The sequence below is a fragment of the Bubalus kerabau genome, chromosome 6, assembly GCF_029407905.1.
Source record: "Bubalus kerabau isolate K-KA32 ecotype Philippines breed swamp buffalo chromosome 6, PCC_UOA_SB_1v2, whole genome shotgun sequence".
NCBI classification, from domain to species: Eukaryota; Metazoa; Chordata; class Mammalia; order Artiodactyla; family Bovidae; genus Bubalus; species Bubalus kerabau.
Window position 1 is genome coordinate 9,965,587 of NC_073629.1, and position 19,005 is coordinate 9,984,591.

Genomic DNA, 19,005 nt, shown 5'->3' on the forward strand with positions numbered 1-19,005 from the left:
TCCCAGGTGGCTGCAATACAGGATACACGTGTTCCATCCCAGGGTCAGGAAGATCACCTGGAGGAAGGCATGGCAACCCACTCCAGTATTTTTGCCTGGAGAATCCCACGAGTAGAGGAGCCTGGTGGGCTACAGCCCACAGAGTCACAAAGTGTCAGACACAACTGAAGCAACTGAACACACACTCACAGACAGCATTTACTATTTTCCCATCTCCATGTGGCAAAGGACATGCTCCCTAGCATAACAAACACCACTGCCATTCATCACTTCCTGCCACACCAGCCCACTGTATTTTTAAGTCCTAACAATACCAGACTGTTCACAATGTACCGTTGCTCACAAGGCCTCTTCAGGCCTCCATGCCTTCCTACGCACAGTGCCTTCTACCTGGAATACCGCTGTCTCAAGTTGGGTTTCCTGGAAAAGAGATTCTTACGCACTGAGGTATACGCAGGAGGGCGCTTCCCGGAGGGAACTCAGGAATACCTGTTAGGTGTGAGAGAGGCTGGATTAAGCTGCAAGAGAAGTTGAAATACACTGCGACTGCAGAAGAGGCATCCGGCAATCCCATGGGGATTCTCAAGCTGGGCTAGCCCTTCATGGCTGTCCCTGGAAGGGGGCTGTGTGAACCCACACACCAAGCAGCCCTTGCGTGCACACTGCCTAGGGAGGGCATGCAGCCTGAAGCAAGATGGCTTTCCTCCTCCACAGGCAACTCTGGACAGGCTTGGCTGTGGGTCAACACTGCTGTATCTGGGGAGGCGAACGCTTTGTCCAGGGAAGGAGGAGATTTGTAAAGGGGGGTCCTGGCAACACACTGCAGAATTCTCTGCAAGCACCTTCATAGATCTGGCAAATCCCCTTCAGTCTTTGAAACCCAGCTCAGATTTTACCTGCTTCCTTCCTCATCAACACTCCCTCTGAATAAAGCCTGACTTCTGTTCCTTGCATAGGCTTTTCATCCTCAGGAAATGCATGTTTCCATGTCTGCCGCCCCAGCAGATAGTGAGGAGAGTGTAGGCCTGTATTTCAGAAACTACAACAGTGTCTAGCCCACATTGGCTAGCTAATAAACGGACAATGTACTGAATTAAATGGGATTGACTCGTGAAGGAGACAGCTACAAGGTTATAAAAGAAGGCTGGAGTATAATCGCCAGTAAGGATGGCAGAGAGGTACTCGTCTTAGGTCCCTCTCACTTCACTTGGGAACCAGGTGAAACCCAAGAGTCCCAGATTAAAGCAACACAAGGCTCTCCTGCTTGGAATAATCAAAGCAGGGCAGGAAGACTGTCACCTGTAAATAACCATGAGGCTGATGGAGCTGAGAGGCAGAAGTAAGACCTAGAGGGAAGGAGAGGAAGTTAAACAGCTTCGGGCCTCTGCACCGTACCTGATAATTGTCACTTAGATTCCAATATGAAAAATGACAGAAAAACAAGCACACCGACATGCACATACAGCTGCCAAAGCAGCAGCCAAGCGTCCGCAGACACAGAAAACACACACACACACACACACACACAAAATGAATAAAAAGGAACACAGGAAAAAACAATCTGAAAATTATACAGCACTGTTATATGTAAATGAAACACCCATGAATTTCTATCTTTATTTATCCCCAGACATCAATCAACCCACATTCACCTTCCAGAAACCTCTGGCAAGAACAGGAGTTTGGATTGCAGGTCCCACCACATCTCCTTCATCCTTTGTCCCCAGTCCAGCATGGTCTTCTCTTTTCCTGTTTCTTAGCAGCTCCCACATTCAAACGCTTAAGCACAGCACAGCATGTATATGTGTATTTATAAGGGCTTCCCTGGTGGCTCAGATGGTAAAGAATCCACCTGCAATGTGGAACACCTGGGTTTGATCCCTAGCTTGGGAAGATCCCCTGGGGGAAGGCATGGCAACCCACTCCAGTATTCTTGCCTGGAGAATCCCATGGACAGAGGAGCCTGGCGGGTTGCAGTATCGTCCATGGGGTCGCAAAGACTGAGCAACCAAGCACAGCACAGCAGGTCCCAGCCAGAGGGATAAATGTGAGAACATTCCCTAACTGTGGCCAGTAGGGGGCAGTGCTCCACAAGAAACAATCAGAACTGGCTTAAAGAAACCTGCTTTAAGTGAAGACCAGGGAAGAGGAGGAGCAAGAGGTCCAACCAACGCCGCCTTCTGATCATATTCCCTGACCCAGGACTTCCTCTTTTTCAGCTTCCTCCGCACCCACTCCCTCTTCTCCTCAACGGCACTGTCTCCATCCTCAGTTTAGCAGATGCCAGACTTTGGCTCTACTCAACTTTCCAGAGAAGCCTGGGCTAAGGGATCCCATTCTCTAGTGCCCCCCACCAAGTCTCTAGTCCCCTCCTACTCTATCATGGTTTCCAAGATGGTCAGGACTCTTGAGTTTTTGGTTGGACTCCTGACTGATGCCCAGGAACCCACACAGGGAGCTTGATTCCAAGGCCACCTCTTGGAGGAGCCATGCATCCTCCCTGGCACCAAGGGCACAGCTAGTCTGGTGGCCCTTTGTCTTCTCTGGCCTGGCACACGGTACACGGCACAAACCGGGCAACAGTACAGGTCGGCCCTCTTACTTACAGCCCCTGAGGTGCCCTAAGTGAGCACGTATTCCCTAGTGGCTCCGACGGTAAAGCGTCAGCCCACAATGCGGGAGACCTGGGTTCGATCCCTGGGTGGGGAAGATCCCCTGGGGAAGGAAATGGCAATCCACTCCAGCACTCTTGCCTGGAAAATCCCATGGATGGAGGAGGCTAATAGGCTACAGTCCATGGGATCACAAAGAGTTGGCCACGACTAAGCCACTTCACTTCACTTCACTTCATCATGCTAAGCACCGCCAGGATGATCTCATTTAACCTTCCTAACATCCCTGTGTTGTTTTTCAGGGGCCAAGTCGTGTCCGACTCTTTTCGACCCCATGGACTGCAGCATGCCAGGCTTCCCTATCCCTCACCATCTCCCGGAGTTTGCCCAAGTTCGTGTCCATTGAATCAGTGATGATTCAGCATCCCTGCGAGGCAGGTCTTACCTTCCCATGTGGCAGAGGAGGAAGTTGAGGCGCAGGGAGGCACATGCTTTGCTCATTATGGCACAAAGCATAAAAGTCAAGGATGGGGCTAGGCCACAGGGCATTCTCTCCCCTCCGGCACAACGCTGCTGGTTCTGCTGTGGCCACCACACTACCTCCCTTCTCCCCAGCTCCCTCTCTGCTCTCTTCCCTCTTCTCTCTGGCAAACTAGCATTCAGGGATTGTGACCTTCCTGTCAGCTTCTTTCTCCTGCCTCCAATCCTCACTCAATCAGATTTCAAGAGCTTATGGAAAGGACATAAGAAAGCAGGAGTCAGAAAGAGAAGGCAAAGAAGGCCAGCCCCGCACTGGGAAGGAAGGAAGGTGAGTGAAAGAGGGAGAGGAGCCCTGTGCCCAGATGAAAGGGGCACAGGCAGGGTCTCCATTGTGTGGGTACAAAGGGGCCATATGCCTGGCAGCCTACACAGTGTGTGTGGGTGTGTGTGTGTGTGAGGGACGGGAGGAGTGGCTAAGAGGTCCCCTTCATCCTTTCAAACCCCTGAGGCCCTGCTGTCTGTCACTAGGGGTGGAGTTTACGGATAAAAGGGCAGAGGGGAGTAATTATGACAGACAGCACGGGAGGGTCAAGGCTGGAGTCAACCGGGGATGGCAGAGGACTTGGAAAGCTGAAAGGGGCGGGGCTTGATGGGAAGGGGCTGGAGGAGGAATGGGTAAGACCCATTTGCCAGGTGCCTCCAAACCAGCCCTGCCCACCCACTGGCCCCACGTGCTGCATTTTGGAGGTTGTGAAATGAGGACCCCCCAGATGCTTCCTCTACTAACCTGTTCCTCCCCGCTCCCTGAATGTTAGCCCCGGAGTGCTCTCTCTCCCCTCATCCAGGGACTTCTACCTCCCTGAGAGTCTCCTCTCCCAGGGCCTGGTCCCCTGCTCCCTTCCCCCTCCCACTCCCACCTCCTCCATCTCCAGTCCCGTGGAGCAGAGCAGCAGCCGAGGCCAATTGATTATCTGAAGAAATTCGGAGCTAGCAGCAGAACAGCTGCAGCTGCCCCCTCTCACCACCTCCAGGCCCTCAGGGATCCTTGAGGGGAGGGGCCCAGTAACCCCTTCTGCTTTCCAGCAGGACACAGTGTTGAGAGAGAGGCAGGGCGCTCAGGGGACTGAGGTTGCTGTGCAGGGGAAAGCACAACGACCTCGGGGCCAGGAATGGAAGACACCGGTTCTAAATCCACCATCGTGGAGGAGTTCCATCACCTTTGCATTTTACTGGCTCTTTAACAAGGGTGTTGGAGTCCGCAAATTCTGTGTTCCCTTCCAGCCCTGGCCCCTTGTAGTCCTCAGATTCTCCCTGGTCTCTGCTCAGCCCTCCCTCTTGCCGGGCTCTAGGCAGAACACATTTCCTCTAAATATCAGCCTCTTCCTCTATGGGAGTTCCTCCCTGAGTCTAACTCAAACTGCTCCTGCTGCTGATGTCATCCTTTGCCCATCAGAGATGACAACAGCACCTATCACGTGCTGAAGGACATCCCAGCATTTTCCACCCAGTGTTGCGAGCTTATGGTTGAAAAGGGTCTTCAAGTCTACCTAGCCAGTGTTTCATCTGGGCAGGAATGGCTCACTGGTAATTCTGCCTATTTGGACTCCTCCTCCTTGAGGCAGGCACTCCCACTGCTGGACAGCTCCAGATGTTGCAAAGTTTTTTGGAGTTAAAAATCTGTTTCCTGTCACTTCCACCTGCTGGTCTTCATTCTGCCTCCTGGGGCCTCATAGAATGTCTGTTTTTGTTTTTCTTTCAATATTTGAAGATGGGTATCCTATTATCCCTAAGTCCACACTTGTAAAGGGCTTCCCTGGTGGCTCAGACGGTAAAGAACCTGCCGGCAGTGCATGAGACCTGGATTGTTCAATAAATTCAATCCCTGGGTTGGGAAGATCCCTTGGAGAAGGAAATGGCTACCCACTCCCGTATTCTTGCCTGGAAAACTCCATGGACAGAGGAGCCTGGTGGGCTACAGTCCATGGGGTCACCAAAGTTGGACACAATTGAACAACATTCACTTTTTCTACACTTGTAAAGACACATATCCTCCGTGTTTCACCTGTTCCTTCTGTGAAGTTATTTCCAGACTTCACAGACGTGAAGTGTGTGGTGCCTTCTTGACCACACAGCTCTGAATACTCTCTAGTTTATCGAAGTTCCTGTTAAAATAGGAGTCCCTAGAGCAGCACCTGGCAGGCTGGGTCACTTCAGAGAAGCAGAGAGGTACTGGCAGTATAGGACACAGAAAAATCTGGGTGTGAACTTCCTCTCTTCCCCTAACTAGCTGTGTGACTTTAGGCAAGGCTCTTTTCCTCTCTGGACTCTAGTTCCCTCAACTATAAGGTAGCTTTAGAGCTGCTCCCAGGACTCCTTTGCTATTCCTTCAGCTCCCCTTTGCATCCCTGCCCCTATTTCCCTCTTAGTCCCGGGGGCTCCACTGTGTTCTTTCCAGCATCCAAAAGCTGAGGAACACAAAATGGGCCAAGAACTGTGACCGCGAGGAATTTTGACCCAGCTCAGAGGCAATAATGATTCATAGCCACAGCACGAATTGTTGCATAGCCCAGCAGCAGGGACCCACAGACACACATTTACCATGGGTTTCACTAGGACACTCAGCTCCTTCTCTGATCCACAGAGCACAGGAGCAGAAGCACAACATCAGAAGAGTCAGTAGGTGTTCCTGGATGGGGATCAAGATGGAGGCACTCCACTCTAGGTGGAGGAGCCTAGGACCTGCTACACATTCCCCTACACACTCTGGCACCCCTCTTCTCTCTTTTTTCATTTTCCCACCATAATGAGCTCTCGTGACCCCATAAGAAGTCTTCAAAGCTTGGGACCCTCAATGCCTGCCCTACCATAACCTGCAAGCCAGCGTCCCAACCCGGTCGAATGATCCACAGCCATACCTGGTGCTAGAATGAGGTCACTTTAATTTCTCCTTGTATATGAAATCAGAATTTCAACAGGAGGGACTCACACATGGGACACAGACCCCTGAGGGCCCACTGTTGGGGAGAGGTTCTTAGGAAGAAGTGAGGATCCTAGGGGAAGGTTAGAAAGAGAAAAGAAGCAGGCAGGACTGGGGTGGGATTGTCTGGGGATGAAGGAAGCTGAAGAAGGATCCAGGAGTGCTGGAAAGGTAAAGGGGGTATCATCCCAAGGATTAGGGTATCAGGACAGATGGGTCCTAGGAGGGGATATGGGTGTGGTGAGGGAAAGGGATCCCCCACACACCTGGAGTTGCAGAAGGAACAAGAAAGGGAAGGGAATAACCAGGGAGGAAGTAAGAGAGGCCAGGCGAGGGCTGCCAGGAGCCTCCTCACTCTACCCCAAAGTGCACGACTCGGCAATAAATAGCAATATTTATAAATAAATAAGTAAATAAATAGATGAATAAATAAATACGTAAATAAATAACATCCTTGTAGAGCTAGGAGTTTGGTGTGAGGGAGGTGGAACATGGGGAGTGTGAGATCGCATCTCTTCTACACAGGTTCTCTGGCCCTTCATTCCATCACTGACCCCAGCTAGTGAGCAGGTGGGCTCAGCAACCTGGGGGGAGGGCGGGGACAAGAAGGCCTCAAGGTGGGGGTGGGGTAGGGGTCTCTCCCCTGCTAAAGGCAGCTTAAGGAAAGAGAAAACAATACAATAAACAAGTCATGGGGCAGAAGAGCTGAGCTTTCCCAGAGGGCAATAATGGGGCATAACCCCTGCACCCGACAGAGAAATCAGTGTGGGCTTCTCACATCTTTGTGGTGGGCGGGGGAGGAGGAAGCAGACATGAGATCCAGCCCACCCACTGCCGGGCCCTTTTGCAGATACTCTGGGCTGAGTCTGGGGACATGCTCCCCTACCCCAAGATCTAGGTTTCCCTTCTTCTAGCTGCACACAAGGAAGAAGCAAATCGGGATGGTTGGGTGGAAGGGGAAGGGAGAGGGCCAAATAGCTCAGAGAGGGCAAGGCACTCACTACCAAGTAAGAACCGAGGTTTGTATATGCTAAGCCTCAGGAGAGACATAGAAAACAGGGAGTTTTCCCACAGTTCCCAGCTACTGAGATGCCCCTCAGAGGAGTTAACTCCCCGAGCCCCTGCCTCCCAGGGCTAGACTGAGATGCTTAAGAAAATGCCCACCCCACTCTAATCCCAGCCTTCCCCCTTCCTGTTCTCATGCCCCCTCCCTACTATGGGCAGGAGAAGCTGGAACGGGGTAGAAAGAGGGTGGGAGGCAGAGTTGGGGTCTGGGGAAGGGGCAGGGAAGTCTCTGAAAATTTGGGACTAGGAGTAGAAGAGGCAGCAGCCCATGAGCGAGCCAAGGGGGAGACGCCAAGACTATACCCGCCACCCCAGCAAACTTTTCTAACCAGCTGGGCCCCAACCACTAACCGTGGAAGGTACCAATGAAAGGAGCCCTCTGGGTGCCTGGGTGAGTCAAAGAAAGTCGCTTTCATGACCCACCAGTGGGCACTCTGCCTGGGCCCAGGGCCTGTGGGTACATGCCATGCCGAGGTACAGGGGCTCAGGAAGGAGAGGCCGTTCTAAGCAGTGAGCGGGTGAGAAGGGACCACAGCGAGGCCCGGGGAGACGGGTGAACCCAGCGGGGAGGCAGGCCGCGTTCACACGTCCAGCACGTGGTTCAGGTAGGAGATGTAGCAGATAGCCAGGCGCAGGATCTCAATCTTGGAAAGCTTCTTGTCCGGGGGCAGCGTGGGCAGCAGCTTGCGCAGCTCGGCGAAGGCCAAGTTGAAGGCTTCCACACGGATCCGCTCCCGCGTGGCATGGGCCGTGCGGTACTTGGCTGTGGCGCGCCGCCGGCGCCGGCGCTCCTCGCGGCTCAAGTGCTGCAGGTCTTTCCGGCCCGGCTCTCCAGGTTCCAGGCCCCGGGCCGGGTCCCCTCTCGGCCCCCCGGGCCCCGCCCCGTCAGGGCCCGCCCCGCCCCCACAGTCGCTGAAGCCGGACTCGGTCTCAGAGTGGGTGAGAGGCAGGTCCAGCTCCATGGTGTCTGAGTTGAGCATCATGATGGATACCCCCCGCCCTGTGAGATCAGGACCCCCTCCCCACCCCTCCCTCTGGGAGCCTAAAAGCTGGTGGTGGGAGGGGCAGGAAGGGCCTGGGGTGGGGAGGTCTGCCACTGAGCTCAGGAAGTCAGAGCCACTTCAGGGTTCCATGGTCAGGGTTCTGGTCGGGAGTCTGGAAGAAAGAAGAGGAAATGAATAAGGTCAGAGGCAGGAAGGAGGGGACAGCTCAGAGATGCGGAGCCAGGAGGAAGGTTTAAGATGGGCTGGGAGGGGGAAGGTACTGTAAGCTTGGGGAAAGGACAGCAGAACATGGGGAGGATTTGGGGGAGGGGGAGGGCACAAGATAGAGGAGAGGTGGCCCCAGTGTAAAGAAGTAAGAGGAAAGCTGGAAAGAAGGGAGGAGACCCAGAAAGTCAGCAACTGGAAAGGAGGAGAACCGGTGAGAAGAATACAGGGCAGGATAAAACTAAACAAGAGGATTAAAGACCTACATGTAGGACCTAACGCTGTAGCTCCTAGAAGCAAACGCAGGGGGAAAACTTCATGACATTGGACTTGGCAATGATTTCTCACATATGACACCAAAAGAACAAGTAACAAAAGCAGAAATAGACAAATGGGACTACATCAAACTTAAAGTCGCCTGGGCATCAAAGAACACAATCAGCAGACTGAAAGGGCAAGAATATTTGCAAATAAAGGGAAAGAATGTTTGCAAATAATATGGATGATAAAGGATTTATATCCAGAGTATTATGAAGAACTCCCACAGTTCAATGAAAAAAAAAAAAAAAAACTTGACCAAGAAATGGGCAAAGGACTTGAAGACATTTCTCCAAAGATGATATACAAATGGCCAGCAAACATAAGAAAAGATGATCAACATCACTAATCATCAGAGAAATGAAAATCAAAATCACAATGAGATGTAACCTCACACTTGTTAGGATGATTATTGTCACACACACACACACACACATAACAGGGATAGGGAGACATTGGGACACTTTGCCCTATTGGTGGGATTGTAAAATAGTGCAACTGTTATGGAAAGAGTATGCAGTTTCCTTTAAAAATTAAAAATAGAAGTACCACATGATCTCACAATCCCACTTCTGTGTATATGTCCAAGAGAATCGAAATCAGGATCTTGAAGAGATGTCTGCACCCCCTGCTCACTGTAGCATTATTCACAATAACCAAAATATGGACACAACCCAAACGCCCATCAAAAGATGCACGGATTAAAAACGTGGCATGTACTCACAATGGAATATTATTCAGCCTTAAAAGGGAAGAAAATCCTATCACCAGTGCTACAATATGGAAGAACCTTGAGGACATTATGCTAAGTGAAATAAATCAGTTGCAAAATTGCAAATATCCTATGATTCCACTTCTAGGATGCATCTAAGTAGTTCACAGAAAGTAGAATGATGCTTCAGAGTCTGAGGCCAGGAGTATGGGAGGTATTGCTAAAAAGTTACAGAATTTCAGGTTTACAAGATGAAAAAGTTCCCGAGCTCTGTTTCACAACAACATGAATATACTTAACGTTACTGAACCATACACTTAAAATTTCTAATTTTATGTTATGTGTTTTTATCACAATAAAATTGTTTAATAATTAAAAGGACAGAGAACTAAGCAAGACTGGAGGAGCCACAGCTCCAAGAGAGATGGGCTATGGCTCTAAACCTCTCCCACTTGTGAGGGGAACGTTGCAAGCCTTGGCCCTGCCAGCCCCTCCCTCCCAGGGCCCCTCTCCACCCTGGCTGCTTCTGTACGTGTGTGTGGAGGGGTGAGGGTGATAAGCACGCAGATTGCCCTTTGTAGAGTGGACTGGGGCATATGGAGCTCAGCACTGCTACCCAGCTCAGTCCTTCCCAGCCCCCAAATCCCACACAGCAGGACCATAGCAGACGTCAGATCCTACCACCCTGACCACTAGAATCAGGGGGACGTAGCTCCTTTGGCAACAGTCCCCCTGCCCAAGACAGCCCCTTCCTCCAGCTCTGTCATCAACACTCTCGACCTTGCTGTTCCCTGGCCCTTGTGGCAACTGTGCAAGGAAGACTGGAGAATGGGAATGTAATCAGCTCTCCATTCCACATCCTCCCCCAGCTCAAGGGCAGTTCAGAGATGGTCTGCAGAGGAGGATAGGGATAGCTTTTAGGGACCTGTGTTTGGGGCTTGGCTAAGGTTTGTCTGTCTCTGAGAGCAGAGGAGGTCAGGGAGAGGCAGCTGGAACATGGCCCGGGAAAGGCTGAGGAAAGGGCTTCGCTCTGGGGGAATATCAGGCCGAAACAGCGGATCGCTCACTGTGGGCTCTGCGGACTTAACTTCCAGAAACAGAAGCACAGAGGCTCCTTCGCCATCACCGTCTCCCCTTCCTCACCAGCCTGAGTTCTCCTGCCTGAAGCAGACCTTCACAGGGGTCAGGACTCGCCAGCCTTGCCCCGCCCCACCGTGCAGAAAAGAGGCTCAACCGAGTAGCTCACTAACAGTAAGCTCTGAGGGTTGAGGGGTGTGAGATCATCACCATCTGATGCATGTACACACACAACCATAACACAAAACAGAAGGTGAGTGCTGAAATTTAGGCGACAGCGTAGGAGGCCCTGAAGTCAGCACCTCACAGTATGTGTTAATGCTGCAACTCCCCACTCCATGCTCCAGGAGTTCAGTGCCGGGTTCTCCACACCAGTCACAGCCCGGTTCCCCCTCTCCCTGGCCCCCACATTCCTTCATCCCTGATCACTTTACCCTTCCTTCCCCCAGCCCACTCCATCTGCTCCCAATCTGACCCCAGTCCCATTTCCACCTGCCCCACTGTCCTCCCCAACTCCAATCTGCACAGCAGCGTCTATTTACCCATCAAGTCAGTCCTCGCCCCAAAATCCACTTCTGCTCTCAAAGTTCCAGGCTCCGAAGATCTGCAGTTCCAAGCATCCAGGGAAGGACTTCCTGCCCCGCTTCTGCCATCCCCAGCCCCACTGAGAATGATAGGCACAAAGAGTCCAAGGGGAGAAGTGGGTAAGAGGGAGGTCCAGGGATGCAGAGAGACACAGCACGAGACAGAACTAAAGGGAGGCTCTGGGTGGGGACTTGAGCCAGAGAGTGGGAGGGACACGCCCAGCCTTCCCAGCCCGTGGTTCCCCCTTTACCTAGGAGAACCCTGTGAGGGGATCCAAACTGGCAGGACAGGGGGCCAGCGCTGACAGCCCCAGTCTCCTCTGGCTGCTCAGAGCTCATCCGTCTGCAAAGTTACTGACCAGCTTTCTAGACCTCTCCAGGGCAGCGTGGCATGGCTGTACAGGCTCCGGGGCAGATGAGAGGGGTACACATGTTGGGGATAGGGGGCCCAGGTGGAGGTGGTGAGCTTAGCCAGGTACTGGGGCCACCCACACTCACATGCACACACACACTCACAGACACACACCTGAGCTGGCCCAGCCCTATGTATATATATGGAGATACACACACACACCCCCAGCTCTCCATTGGCTGGCCCAGCCCCCCTTTCTCATCAATATTAAACAGTCAAGCCAGGCAGCCATTGGCAGAGAGATCTGGGAACCCCCCTGGGAGCTGGGGGCGGGGGCTGGCCCTGAGGGGGGCGGGGAGTGGGGGAGCAGGGACATCTGTTCTCCATGCATATTTCATAAGCAAGAAATGGAGAGCTGGGGAAGGGGTGGGGCTGGGGCGAGAGCCAGGGCAGGATCACAGATGAACCCCCTCAGTCTCTCACACCAGAGGCGGCAGGGACAGAGGCCCCTGGCAAGCCAGGTTAAACCATGGTCCCATTCTGAGTCCCAGCTGGACTATGATAGCCCCTTCCCCTGTCTCCTTTTCCCTGGGAAAAAGACTCCCCAAGGTACTAACAGGGAAGTCTAGAAAAGAGCAAGTGGACAGCACTAAAGCACGGAAGAGAACCCTAGAGTCCTTACCCTCACCAAGCTCTCATTCTTCGTAAGGCTGGCTCCCACCAGCCCCCTTGCCAGGCTACCTGGGACTACTGTTCAGGCCCCTGCCCTCATCACCCCCTGGGACTCACCGCACCCTCTTATCCCAGCCCCCAGCCTCCCACCTACCCCATCACCAGAGGAGGAGTGGGGTCAGATGCCTGACGCAGATCCTACAAAGAGTTTTTCTAGGCTGGCTGGCCCCATCGGACCCACTGGGAATTGGGGACTCTCAGGAGGAAAGAGGTGAGGCTAAAAGGAGCAGAGCACAGGAGTGCCGAGAGAGGAGGAACCAGGGTGGGAAGGACACTGGCGGAGGAGGGCAAGCACCCAGGCAGGCGGCAAGCATGCTGGGGCATCAGATGAGCCATGCAGAACACCAGCTATAAAACAATATGCAAATGGGCATTGATTGAGTTCGCATCAATAGCTCAGCTGCCTCCAGTCTGCGTGTGCATGTGTGTGCGTATCTGAGGGTGTGTGTGTGTGATGCAGGGTGGCAGGAGCAAGGGAGCAAGGGAAGCACCACAGAGAGGCAGTAGGCTATGCTTCAATACCTAAAGTTCTCTTCCCCACTCAGCTGTTGAACGTCTTCACTGAACCTTTGTGAAGATCCAGCAATGAACCGTGGCTGGGAAGACTCCCAGAGACTGTATGCTACAGTGAAGAAAGCTCTGTCGGCTGTGTGACTTTGGACAAGTAACTTAACCTCTTGAGCCTCAGTCATGTCCAACTCTTAGCGACCCTCTGGACTGTAGCCAGCCAGGCTCCTCTGTCCACGGAATTTTCCAGGTGAGAATGCTGGAGTGGGTTGTGATTTCCTTCTACAGGGGATCTTCCTGACCCAAGGATTGAACCCACATCTCTGGCATCCCCTGCATTGGCAAGTGGATTCTTTACCACTAGCACCACCTGGGAAACCCTCTTGAGCCTCAACCTTTCTTTTCTGTAAAATGGGGTTAACTATAGCTGCCGCTTAGGTTGCCAGGGAGATTAAGTAAGATAATGCATGTCATGGGCCTGGACCTTAGTAGGCGCACAGCCTACCTTCAGGCTTCTGGAAGCACCTGCCATTTCCCTGTTGCTGATCAACCTCTTCTGGGCTTTCTCCAGGGTAAGGCATTCCCAAAGGGGAGTCCTGTAATTCTTTCCCAAGCTCCCCCACCACCACCCCCACTCCCAGGTCTGGGAGGTGCCAAATCCCACCTGGGCAGGCCCAGACAGGTGCCCAGGCGCCAGCAGATGGGCTGAGCTGGAGGGGAAAGGAGGTTTGAGGAGGGGGGCTGGGGGGCAGGGGATCAGGTGGCATCTCAGCTCTTGCATCATCATTGCCATGGTGCTGATTAAAAACCAATCTCTACCTAATGAGCCCCCAGCAACAACAATCCTACCTCCCCCACCCTCCTGCCCTCCACCCCATCCAAGGAAATTGGGCAACTAAGAGATTCAGGAGAGAGTGTCATGGAGGAGAGGAAAGATACAGAACGACTGGGAAATGGAGAGGAGACAGAGGAAAGGAAGCGGGAAACATGGGGAGACACTGAGACAGAGAAAGGATGAGAAAGCAGCGTCGTCAGGGCACAGACACGGGAAAGATGCAGAGGAGTGGGAAGACTCCTGATGGGGAGATGGAGGGGTAAAGGGGACGGAGACCAAAGAGAGAAGATGGGAGCAGAGCTGCCAGGCTGCCAAGGCTTTGTGAAAGACTCAGGGATGCAAGATATAGGGGGACAGAGATGTGGGGAGAGACATGAAAAGAGGAGACAGTTAGGGAGACACAGAGCTGGGTGAACTGCAGATGTGGAGAATAAACATATTCAGGGATGGACAGAAACTGATGCTGGGAAAGAGTCTTGAGGGCCTCTGAGACAGCATGGAGATACACAGACACGAGGGAGGCAGAGTGCAGAGGGTTGTGAGGAAACAAAAAAATGAGTGGAGACAGGGAGACAAGGCGGGGAGACAGGACAAACAGAGCAAAAGTGAGGACATTACTGACATGGTGAGGCCTGGCTTCGAGGTTGAGACGGCGAGAAGAACAGCAGAGCCTGGAAGGACCCGAGAGGCAGAAAGGAACCGTGGTAGGGTGGAGATGGGAGACAGAAACCAAATCCTGCTCCCAGCCTCCCGCCTTGTAGGCAGTTTGGCTCAGATACAGTGGCTCTGCAACCTCCATCCCTGGAGCACCCGCCCAGGCTGTGCCCAGCGTGAGTTGAGGGCTGAGGGCACAAATGGGCAAGAGAGTGCTCCAGGACCACCTCTGCCTCCTCTGCTGTCCTTCCAGGATCCTGCACTTTGGAGCCTCCAGCCCCAGTCTTCACTCAGAGATCAGTTTCTGTTCCTTGGGAGAGCAGCTAAGAAGAACATAAGCATGTGATAAAGAGGACTTCCCAGGTGGCACTAGTGGTAAAGAACCCACCTGCCAATGCAGGAGACACAAGAGACACGGGTTCGTCAGTCCCTGGGTCGGGAAGATCTCCTGGAGGAGGACATGGCGACCCACTCCGGTATTCTTGCCTGGAGAATCCCACGGGCAGAGGAGCCTGGCGGGCTACAGTCCACAGGGTTGCAGAGTTGGACAGGACTTAAGTGACTTAGCATGTACGCATGCGCATGAGATGGTCATTGTGGTTTATTTGCTAATTCACATCCGACTCTTGCGACCCTGAGGACTGTGGCCCTCCAGGCTCCTCTGCCCGTGGGATTCTCCAGGCAAGAGTACCGGAGTGGGTCGCCGTGCCCTCCTCCAGGGGATCTTCCCGGCCCAGGGATCGAAGCCGGGTCTCCTGTGCTGAGGACGGATTCTCTACCGGCTGAGCCACCGCGCGGTGATGAGGAGCTAAAAACAAGCGGTGGTGGGCAGAGCTACTAATTCTACTGAGCTTGGGGCCGGCAGACCGGGTCCGAGTCCTGGTGACCTTGGGCACATCATTAACCTTGACTGAACCTACGTTGTCATCTGTGAAAGGGCGACAGTGTCACCTCCCTCACAGGGCTTTGTGCCCCTGCGCGTGGGGAAGTGTACGGCCCCCTAAGCCCTTAGGGCGTGCACTGTGACTCAAAGGTGGCAAGAAGCTTCTCTGCACATGTATACGAGGCGTGATGACTGAGGGAGGCTGGGGGCAGTGCGGAGGTCAGCCTGGGTTGCCAGCAGCCCCAGGCCCTGAGTGGGGAGGAGAACCCTGGGAGCTGTTTAAGGGCCTTTGCTGTGTGGGGGGCAGGAGGATGGGGATGGGGGTGGGAGGGTCAGTGTGGCTCTGTGGCTTCATTGCTGTTTTGCATTTTATAAGGCATTCACTTTTTTCAGATTGTTCCTCACCATCTCTTTTCATCACCGCACTGCAGGCCTGTGAGGTAGGTGGTGGGGGAGGAAGGGGGGGTGGGGTAGGGAAGACACAGGGGCAGGGGCCTGCTCCTTGAGGGTGGGGGTAGGGCCTGGAGGAGCTGGAAGCCGTGGGTTTGGCAGGAGAGGGGGTGACATATGTGGGGAGCCCTGGGGACCCAACCAGGCAAGCGACTGGCAGGGAGAGCAGACGGCGTTAACCCTCGCTGTGCCACACCGCCGGACCCTTCCCCAGGAGTGGCTGGGGGGCGGGGCTGTTATCAGCTGTGCTCGGGGTCACAGGAGCCTCGGGCAGGAGCCGCCGTGTGCCTGGGAAGCGGCGGCTGTCTTGGATCTCCTTCCTTCCTTCCTTCCCTCCCTTGGCTGCTTCCAGGAGCTCTCCCTCTGTCTCCCTGTCTCCACCCCTGTGCCCCGAGGTGACAGCGGGTCTCCACCACCCTGGCGGACAGCAATCTGTCCCTTTCTCTGCCGCCAGCCCGCTGGAAGCCCCTGCGCCCTCTCTCACCCCCGACCCCCTAGGCCTGGTCGCCTTTGTCTTCCCTCCTCTCCGCTCACCTCTCCCCAGCTCCGAGCCCATCCTCAATCTCATTAGGGCTTCCTCCGACCACTGCCCACCCCCCCGCCCCCCGCAGCCTCTCCTACCCCCTCCCCCATCCATCTGTCTCCCCCAAGCCCTCCTCTTTGTGTCCACCCATCTGTCACCACCAGCTCTGCGCCCACTCCCCCTGGCCACGCCCGCCCGCCCGGCCTCTCTCCCCTCAGGCTCAGCTCCCTCGCAGGCTCCCCGGCTCCTTCCCTCCTTCAGCCCAACGAGGACTGCCTACTGCCACTTGCCCTTCCCTCCTTTCTTCTTTTCCCAGATAACCTTTCGGCTCCGTTGTTCCTTCTTTCCCTCCAGTTTCTCTTAACTCCTCCTCAGCTGATGGGGGAAGAAGGAGGGGACTCTGGGGTCCCGGCCCTCAGCCCCTGAGCAGCCAGCCAGCCAGAGCCAGCGCTGGTAACATTTACTCACAGTTGCATCATCTCCTCAGGCCTCCTGAGGTGCCCAATCCCCTCCTGCCTCCATGGCCTCTCCGGATGGGGACAGGGACTCCAGCTGCCCCCTTCACCACAGCTAAGTGCAAGCCCCTCTACCTTCTGAGTGTGGGGCTCCGGAAGAAATCAGATCCCACCTGACCCTGACCTTCCAAGGCTCTCTGCTTCCCAAAGGTCACTTCAGCAAGCCCCACCAAGCTTGTTTTGAGTTGGGGAGGCTGAGTTTCAGGATGGCTTTTCTACCACGCCACGCCACTACCCACAGTCATCTGTCTCTGTGTTAGAGGGCAATCAGCCCCCCACCCCCACCCGGCCCCCGCCGAGGGCTCACTCTCCCAAGGGAGAACTAACTACCTTAGAAAGCTAGCGAATCAGCCAACCCTTCAAGCCATCCCCTGCCCTGAGGGGTTTAAGATTAAAGGGAAAAGGGAAGAGAGGCGGCCAGAGCAGGGCAGGGCCTCAGACGACAGCCTGCACACAGATGAAAACACTGGGGCCCAGAGAGGGGAGTGCCCTTTCCAGTCACACACAGCACGGGAGGTACTTGAAACTCCTCCCTACAAGCCTGCCCAGAGCAAACCCTCCATCCTCTGAACTCAGGTAGAACCTGTTTATAGCACTGATTTTGCATGGAGCAAATGCTGCCTGGCCTGGTTATTTATCCCATGCTGCCATCAAGACTCTGGATCCCAAGTCTCTATGGGAAGGTGCCGTATCTCATACCCTTTTATGATGCTGGGACAGAGTGCCTTGCCCATTGTCAGGCTCAATAAATGTTTATTACCGCTGTAGCTGCCAGTGCAGATACAAGAAATGTCTGACACAGCTCTAATATGCTGTGGAACCTTCAGCAAGCCACGTCACTCCTCTGAGCTGCCGTTTCTCCATCTATCAAATGAGTTATACCATAAACACAATTCCTAAGGTCTTAGTATATGGTCCCTGGAAGAAACAAAGTCCTTTTGAACAAGGTGGGATGTTGGTGTGGAACACTAGACTCTGGATGGGAATACCTCCTCCCAGGGTGCACCTCTGGGAGCAGTGACCCGGATGTGGGAAACAGGAGAGTAAACCCTCTACTCGGAGAAGCTGGGAAGAGAAACCAGGGAAGAGCAAAGCCTTCGGTCTAGTCTCCAGGGACCAGGAGTCTCAGAGTGGAGACAGAACAGACTGGGTCCCAGAGCAGGGTAGACAGTTACTCAACTGTGCACGAGGGTTGGGTGGAGGAGGCGCAGTGTGAACTGGCAGTGGGTAGGATGCAGGCAGGGAAGGGAAGGAGGCAAGGTGCGGGGAGGGGATGACAAATTTCAGAAGGCACAGGACTGAGCAGGGCCTTGGACCGAGAGAGAAGAGGGAGGCTAAGGAGTTAAGTCTGTGGCCTTTCGATGCTGCTGGTCAGTCCTGTGTGGTTTCCAGGACACAGGAGGAGCCAGGGGAGGAGTCAGACTGTGGTCTCAGAGAGGGGACCCCAGTGAGGGTCTATGCCCCTTCCATGGAGCCCACAAACCATGTTCTTTGGTTTTGTAAGTTTCGGGGAGAGGAGGGAGGGTGGGGTAGGCATAGTGTGGAAGGCAAAAGACAAGCTTCGCTGCAGATTCCTCCCTAGGCGGCAGGGACTGACATCCTGTATCCTTCTCTCCTGCCCACCCCATCCCTTGATTCTTCCCAACCCTCTGCTTCCCTGTTCAGCCCCCTCACTGGTTCTCAGCCACTTCCCCACTTCCCCAAATTGCCAGCAGGATGAGGGAGCTTAGTACTCTGTCCGCTGGGAGACCTGTTGGCCGAGGGAGGCGTGGCGTGGGCCCAGGCGATGGTGGCAGCTGTGCTCAGCTCCCGCCAGCACGGAGCAGCTTCTCCAGCTCAAACCGGGAGGGGTGTGGTGGAGGGAAGGCGGCGGGGTTTATTTCCCCCACAGCCCCAAACCCCAAACAGCCCCCTGAGGGAACTTGGGAGAGAAACCTCGAGAAAAATCACCTCCTCTCAGCAGGATTTGCAAAGGTAAATAGTTCTATCAGGAAACTAAGAGGAGCGCTTAGGACTCTGAAAATGGGCAGTTCGTTTCCATCTCTGCTGTCTTCACGCACGTTGGAGACAGGCTCTTGGCCAACAGTGAGGGGAGAAGGCTGGCTTCAGGCGCCACTCCTGCAGGTTCGCTTCCACGCTCAGCTGATTCAGCCCCTTCCCAGCAACATCCAGCAGCTCTGCCATACTCCCGAATTCTGCCTATGAGGACCCAGGGAATTGGAGTACCTCCCTAGCACACAGAGATCCTTTCTAGAAGCCTGTAAGACTACTCGTTTTGGTCTACAACATGCCCACTGACAGAGCCCAGACTGCTTAGCATGCCACCCAAGCATCTTTGTGACCTGCCCCAGCCTCACTGCCTCAGTTCCTATGGCTCAGGCACACTGAACAACCTACAGTTCTCAAACGTGACCCATGCCTTTTCCTGGCTCTGTGCTTCCACACCAGGTGAGCTCTAAATTGCTGCCCAAGTGCCTCCTCTCTGCAGCTTTCTAAATGCCATCACCACTGCCTTGAACCC

General features: G+C 54.1%; 2 protein-coding genes across 5 annotated transcripts in view; both read right to left on the bottom strand.

Moving 5' to 3' along the window:
- VANGL2 (VANGL planar cell polarity protein 2) overlaps positions 1 to 3,181 on the bottom strand; it is a 52,772-nt gene extending 49,591 nt beyond the window's left edge. For 2 of the 4 annotated variants that reach the window (XM_055583854.1, XM_055583852.1), the window contains exons 1-2: positions 3,058 to 3,181; positions 1,653 to 1,852 (exon numbers count right to left, since the gene is read on the bottom strand). The gene's annotated coding sequence lies outside the window, so the exon portion shown is untranslated. Of the gene's footprint in view, positions 1 to 333; positions 450 to 489; positions 1,347 to 1,652; positions 1,853 to 3,057 lie in introns of those variants that run through there. The other 2 variants (XM_055583851.1, XM_055583853.1) reach the window with 2 other exon arrangements.
- Positions 3,182 to 7,715: 4,534 nt separating this feature from the next.
- Positions 7,716 to 8,117, bottom strand: NHLH1 (nescient helix-loop-helix 1). The gene has a single exon (XM_055586728.1). The coding sequence runs from the start codon at positions 8,115 to 8,117 to the stop codon at positions 7,716 to 7,718; it is 402 nt and encodes a 133-aa protein (XP_055442703.1).
- Between the last annotated feature and the right edge of the window lie 10,888 nt (positions 8,118 to 19,005).

Bases quoted from the DNA above. Each gene is read 5' to 3' on its own strand.
- NHLH1 (XM_055586728.1), bottom strand. From the start codon at position 8,117: ATGATGCTCAACTCAGACACCATGGAGCTGGACCTGCCTCTCACCCAC.